The sequence below is a fragment of the Acanthochromis polyacanthus genome, chromosome 6, assembly GCF_021347895.1.
Source record: "Acanthochromis polyacanthus isolate Apoly-LR-REF ecotype Palm Island chromosome 6, KAUST_Apoly_ChrSc, whole genome shotgun sequence".
NCBI lineage: Eukaryota > Metazoa > Chordata > Actinopteri > Pomacentridae > Acanthochromis > Acanthochromis polyacanthus.
The window spans coordinates 31,814,775-31,822,183 of record NC_067118.1 but is presented as its reverse complement, the minus strand read 5'-3'; the positions used below and the strand labels follow the sequence as shown (position 1 = coordinate 31,822,183).

General features: G+C 37.8%; 1 protein-coding gene across 1 annotated transcript; it reads right to left on the bottom strand.

Moving 5' to 3' along the window:
* Window positions 1-3,394: 3,394 nt before the first annotated feature.
* Window positions 3,395-7,309, bottom strand: LOC110948288 (cytosolic sulfotransferase 2-like). Its single transcript, XM_022189745.2, has 7 exons — window positions 7,073-7,309; window positions 6,840-6,968; window positions 5,609-5,709; window positions 5,396-5,522; window positions 5,209-5,306; window positions 4,773-4,947; window positions 3,395-4,656 (listed from the first exon to the last, which is right to left on the bottom strand). Exons 1-7 carry the CDS (start codon window positions 7,209-7,211, stop codon window positions 4,544-4,546), a joined length of 882 nt encoding a protein of 293 aa, XP_022045437.1. The 5' UTR covers window positions 7,212-7,309; the 3' UTR covers window positions 3,395-4,543.
* Window positions 7,310-7,409: the final 100 nt, after the last annotated feature.

Sequence of the window (7,409 nt, the reverse complement as noted above, 5' to 3'; positions counted from 1 at the left end):
GGTGTAGGAAGTGTCCCTTCATCAGTGTCCTGCCCTGTGTCACTGCGCCCCACCAGAACGTCAACGGGGCATCTGGGGGAGGATGGAGTGGATGACACACGACCATTTATCACCCCAGACTCTGAGAGGGCGCGAGGGAGAGCTGGGAGGCCAGTAGGGTCCCGCAGTTACCTGGAAGTCAGTCGACATGACGATTCTGCTAGTGTCAGCAGTGAAATTATTGACTTATGAAGTAATCCACGGAGGACCAATGACTGCACACCAAACACACATACTGTTCCTAACCAAAACCTTGATTAGGAGCATTGGACTTTGTTAGGACTTTTGTTATTGGGATAGTTTGGTCATTAAACTGCCTGAAACTAATTATTTTCAGATGAGATGGGAAAATATGAAAAAGAGGATCTGGGTGATGAACATAAAATATATCACCTAGTTGCCTTTTATCTTATTAAATGGTTTAACAACTATATTTGTGGAAAAGATATATGGTAAACATTTTATTATGGGAGCAAAATGGGGAGATACAGCACAGAAAAAACAACACAGCACACTTACTTCTTCCTCTTTCCATCTCTTTCTCTTGCACACATCATGTCTCTGATTTTCTCATCTGTATAACACTGGTAAAATTTAACGTACACTGGGACCATGCATACTAAGAATGGCTCGTCAGCTGGTCAGTGCTTATGATTGGCTACAGATTTGTGTTGGTAAGGAATTTCACCTTCCCATAATGTATAAAATGCATAAGATAGGTTTTTATCTTTAACTCCCTGTGTGGAACACACCTACCACCACAAAGTTTTGAAGGGTATAAGACAAACATGGCTCGAAGTGTTTGTGAGTCCCATTTCTATTCTTTCTAGTAAAAAATATCTGCATATCAACACTCATCAATTTAATTGCTTACATAGAGTTTATTTGCCGTTTTCCATTTTATATGCTTTGTGATGTAAAGACGTGCCATATACTGTCATGGTCAGCTTCTGTGCTAGTTTTAATTGGTCTATAACCCCATTGTTTGTGTTGACTCCCTCTAGCATCTTAGCATTAGTATCATAGTGACTCAGCTGCAGATTATTACATCTAAGTTCTTAACACGCTGCTGCTGTTGTACTCGTCCAGGTTGCCTTGTATGTTAAAGCCGGTTATATAAAGAGGCGGGCAGTAAACAACGGCCAGAGACATAACTGACATGCAGACGCCTGCTTACATGTGAAACTGCTGCTGAGGCGTTTAGCTGTGGATGAAATTGCCAGACTTCAACATGAAAGTCTCCTGTGTGCTTAACGCATTTTATCATGTTTATTTCCTGCAATAATCTTGTGTAAGTGAAGCATCCAACTGCATTTTTGCAGAGTCTGAATAAGAATGATAAATACAATTATGATCCTGTCAGTTGCATTGAAACGATTCAAACTGTTTAATATCTAATTATGTGCTATACAGCTTTGCAAGGCTGCAACACACAAGACCGGCTTGGCATGGACCTCAGAATTCTTATACTAGACCTAACTCATTAACAGAGCACTTACCTGTAAGCCTGAGCACTAGACTGAAGTATTTTACTACTCAAGAGGAAAATATCTTTCAAATATATGATGTATAATCAACAGTGTAAATAAATGTTATTTTTGATGTTCATGAATAAAGGTGTATTTGAAACATAGTCATAGTTGTTACTGTGAACGACAATCTAAAGTGGTATTGCTTTTGTGTCTGAGCTGTGCAGACAGTTATGCTATTTTGACGTCAGATTGTGGCCTATTTAGGACATGCAGAGCTGTGACAGTTGATACTTGACCGCAGAAGTTAAGTCAAGGACTTTCTGGGCTGTGCTCAGGATTGTAATAATGATGCAGGCATTGCAAAATGTATAGGTAATGGTCATTTTGATTTCTGTTTTATATTTTCTGTCATTAAATGTTGAGAAACATACTGAGAAAAAACAAATAAAACACTCCTGTGGAACCATATTTAGTGTTTTAACTCACTTGAAACTGTTCCTGATCCCAAATATAGCTCGGTGGTTCCTTCTTAAGTTGTACATTTGAGATGGCATAACTATTGTTCAAAAAACTGCCCCCACAGATTGATTAATGTCACTGTGGGATGCTGATTTTAATATGTACTATTTTTTTTTCAGGTGGATAAAATATTATTTTGGATAAAACTCAGTTACTCACGCCTCTGTTCCTGACTAGAGCCAGTCCATTACTTGTTTATTGGTTACCATGAGGTGACCTGCAGTACCTCCCAGTGATGTGACATGTTTGACTTGTTTCATATTTGCAGTACAATGGCCTTGTGTTGCTGTATACATTCCAATGCGCCTGTATTATTTAACCGTATCAGTACTCATCATTACCCTAGTGTTGTCCCACAAAGCAGTACGTGCCACAGAAATACAATCCGTGTGCCCCCTCCTCTGGTCTGTAGCCACTTTGCAGAAGTACAGTGTTAGTCTCATCTGTTTGTTTTTGCTCATTGGACATTTGTTCTTGTATTTCTTGCTGCATTTCATGTCTGGATTCCAATAAAAATGAGAAAACTCAAATTCCACTTGGTGTTGTATATTGTTTTAAGTAGTTTTTAATTACATATTTCATTTTTTAAAAATCACATACGAGTGAGAACTGTGCAGAAATCAAAGTTGGTGTTTTCATCCATTTATAGGGTGCATCAAGCTGTTGACATGTTAAATAACAAAATGATTCATCCAGTCATGGCTTTGCCCGTAAAACAGAAACAGCACCAAAATTTACTGTCTTTCTATCTCTTATTTTCTTTTACACCCTTAATATAAATACAAAGAGGCAAATACACCTAATTATTGTGCATGAAAGGAGAGATATCTTGAAATCGCTATCGTTATCCTATTTTTCTAATCTTGGCAAAGAGAACTTTATCTATTACTTTTTTTATCAGCTCTTTGCCTGCAGATAGTACCAGGAACAAGCAGAGCTTCTGTACAGTATCCTGCAAAAACAAACTGTTTTAAATCCCATATGCTGACATTAGTTTTCACCTTAATCAGGCCCTCATTTGCACCAAATGTAGAATGTTAGAACTCGTCTGTTTGTTCTCCCACCAGCTTCCCATGTGGTCATACAAGGGACCAAACATCACTGAGAGATGACTGAAAAACAGATCAAACAACCTTTTATATACTATATATTCAGTCAATATTCATGTCTCCATTAATCTGTAAAGATAACTGCTCTGGTTGGCAGGCTCTGGATGGACTATGTTCATGCAATCGAAGTAGGAATAGCATGCCACAGTATCCTTAGCACTGCAAGCTCAATAGATTATCAGCAACCAGACAGAAGTCAGGAAATTATGTTGACACAGCTTGGATCTATATGTGTCCTGACTCACAGCACTGATTATTTTGACGTTCAGGTGACATCTGGCTGAAATATAGAAGATCAGGGATATGAGACACAGATGTGTTTCCTTAATCCAACACAGATGACGTTCAGTTGTGTAAAGGCAGTTGAAATAGAAGTATAAAATAAAGTGAACACATGCTACCACAAAAATGCCAGAGTCATTTGGAATTAAAAAAAAAAAGCTTTCCCACATAAAATCTCACCTGCTTAAGGATGAATAGCTAGAATGACATCTGGATGTAAATGCTCAGTTCTTCTGATTGTGCTTGATTTCTGTATGATACTTTTTCGAATATTAAAATAGGATGCAAACTAGACTAAATGAGTAGAAGAACCATAAATCACTGTGCTGAACTTGGGGATCGAGGTGGCAGGCAAACACTGAGGTGTGTCCAGGGTCCTGCCTTATACACACAGAGAAGTAGACACAGCAAACACACATTAAGTAGGTAAATATCTTGTTATCACATAGTGGCTTTTAGACATAACAACCAGTGAAAGGGTTTCACCTTGCCAGTCTGAGGCCTACATCTCACTAAGAACATTTGTTTGCAAACAACACACAAGATGAATCTGCATGAAAATATATTGTTCTGTAAATGTTTAAAACAAACAAACCCTGGTAAAACAGTCAAAACGATACTAAAATATGCTAAATAATGCAAGCCAAACAAGGTATCAACAATTTACCCAGAGCCAAACAGGTAAACTAAGACAATGCAGCAGCAGGTGAGGACACAACAAACATGACTCAGCGCTAAATATGTCAAGTTTTGCCAAAGATCTTGATTGTGCAATAAGGTAGATCATCTCGATGCTTTTGGAGAATTTTAATGACAGAGCAAATAAGTCTTCCACTAAAACATTCCAGTGTCATTGGTTTGCAGAGGCATCCTGGGCTTAGCAACACCCACCACCTACTTATGATTGGTTTAAATAAACACAAGCAAACCAGAGCTTAGATAGATAGACAGATAGATGTTGAATATGATTACAAATACAAGCAACTAATCATTAACATAAGATTAAGATACAAAAAATGACAAACAAAGATCTTTATTTACAAACCCTCATCCAATAATATGTAGCATTTTTCATTTATTTTTTAATCACAAAACACCTCAGGACTCCATCAGGCCCAGTCATTAAATCTCCGAACAAATCTTCAGTGTACAATTCTTCATTTTCTGCTTGTAGACCTCATCAAACTTTTCATTCTGGGCCACAGTGAAATGGTTCTTCCAGTCCGCGACTTTTCCTGGAGAAACAGAGAAAATCATTCAGGTCATCCAATCGTATCAGTGATAAATGGAGTAGATTTTGTCAGAAAATCTGAGAAGGAAGCTTCTTTCCATGTACAGTTTTCCGCAGTACCTTTTCTCATGAAGGGAGACACTTTCTGGTCCATCGATGGGACGGTGGAATAGTTGACCATTTTGTTTTCTTTCATGTTGTCAAACTTGACTGCAGCTTTTAATCTTTCCTTTTCTTCAGCTGATGGAGACAAACCAAGAAAGGTGCAAAGTCGGTCCAGTTCTCGTCCTAAGTCCTGCTCACATTGGAGAATCTCAGCATCAGTAAGCTAGTAAACTAGAACCATTCCTGTCATCTAATTCTCTGCAAGAAGACGAATTAGCAAATGTCTCAAAATGCAAAGCACTTTCTTTCATAATACAGCAGATATAGTCACTTTCTTCCAGTCACTAACAAAATGACACACATTAATGATCAGGAGAAAACATTAGGTGTAAAAAATATTATGCCAAAGTTTTCAGAAAGGTTCACATTTGAACATAAAACACACACACACCTGACTTAAGTCTTCGTAGGACGTGAAGTGAATGTTTGAACAAGTCTGCTTCTTCTCCCACCAGTTGATCACATGGTCAAACCACAAGCCATACGTCACTGGAGCGACACAACAGAACATGAAGGAGCATTTATAATGGAAATGAGATAACATTGTGTTTTGCTTTTTTAAAACTTAGTAAACTCACCCTGTCCCTCCATATATTTCTCTAGGTAGCTGTTCCAGTCTCCCGGGTCTGGCTGGCTCTTGTTCATGCGGCCAAAGTGGAAATAGGACACTGCACAGTCCTTTGCATTACGGGCCACATACACTATCTGAAAAAGAACATTAAATTCTAATCTGTGGGTGTTTTAGCTAACATATTTCACTCACTTGATGTATACATGTGCACAGCTTTTACCTTGCAGCGCTGCTCCCAGAAAGACTTTGGAACAAACTGGACTGGTAGGTGGCTTTTAATGAGACGAGGAGTTGTGGTAAGCTGGTTTATCGTCTCTGTCCCTTTGTGGAGAGGATAGGAAAACTTTTTAAGATGCCACAGATTAACAGGAATTCTAGCCTAAACATTGTAAATTGCTTCTGAGAAGTGTTTATCGGTTTGTACACTGAAAAACAGGTAGTAATGTCACTGATAGAACCTGATTATCAAGCAGAAGGAAGTTAATATAGAGGTGAAATCAAGATTTAAAAGGATGTATATTTTCATTCTAAAAACATAGTAACACGACTAACATGCACTACTTTAAAAACTGTATAACTATTAAATGTGCAGGTATAGGAGCTTTCAGGACTGGTATTGGGTCTCCTTGTATGACTCATGGTAAAACACTTCTTTATGCAAATAGGACTGTTTGTTAGGGTTAATGGTTACCTCATTTAGTAGCACAGTTACACAAAGTCTTATCTTATCCAAGCGAACGCAAAATGTCTGGCTTGAAAAGTAATGTCTTTGATGTTGCCAACTGCCATCAGAAAGTCACTGAGTATTTTTAATAACTGCCCTTTCATTGTCTTGCACTCAGATTCTTGTTTCAGAACACACAGTTTGTGAAAAATGTGGCAATAACATCCAACAACTAACTTAACATGATTGTGGAAATAAAGAACACCAGTAAGACCTTTAATATGGGGTAAATAATAAAGATATGTGACTATGATCACATGACCCAACCTTAGTTAGTTAGTTTTTATTTCTTTCATTGACAAAAAAAAATACAAGACAAAACTAAAGTTTAAAAACTCCTAAAAGAAAAGGAGCAGAAAGAAGAATAACCTTTACGTAATCTGCCGCTTTAAATCAAACAATTAGTTTACAATGAGCATTAAAAACAAACAAAATGACTATAAAGTCTAAATGGTCTGCACAGCCACAGTCATTCATATCAGTTTTCTCTCATAACAAACACTATGATACTCTTACTTCATTTCTTTGCATTTTAATAATATACTGGTTTTAATTAGTACATTTTTAAATCTTGTGTGTGATTTAGATTCTTGTTGCAAATCTGTTCTGGACATTGACTGGTGAAGTTTCTTTATGAGCTTTATGCTATAATCTACTGTGTTGTGGAATTTCAACAAAATAGGTATGTTGGATCTCTATATGTTATTTTAACTGATTATGGCTTAACCTGTGGGTAAAGTGCGTTTGGCCATCTCCAGGAAGGGCACTCTCTTATTAATAGGGATGGATGTCTGACGCTCTGGACCCATGTGCCCAAAGTACAGAAGATCAAGGATATAAGAGACCCACGTGGTTCCTGAGATTAAACCCAATAAACACATGAAGATTAGTGGGAATCAATATAAAATGACACATTTCTAATAAAAAAAAATCACTATGATGACAAACACATAAACTCACCTGCTTTAGGATAAGTAACTATAAGAACATCATCCGGTTTTGCCTTAAAGTCCTGTACATTATCCCAGTTGCTGGTAACAATTTCGGTCATGCAGACTCCATGGAAGTTAAATGTTGCTGGCCGAGGTGGCAGCTCCATCTTTGACACTGATTTTCTCAGTTATTCTACTCAACTTTTAAACCAGGTGTTGCCTTTTCAGACCAGCCTCTAACATTTGTCCTGCTTGTTGCACTGAATCTACCTCCCTTCTGCTCGCCTGATTCCGCTGCACTAACATCCGTATTTATATGCCCACGTTACTCCACCTTTTCTATGCTGACTGCAGTGTCTATTAGG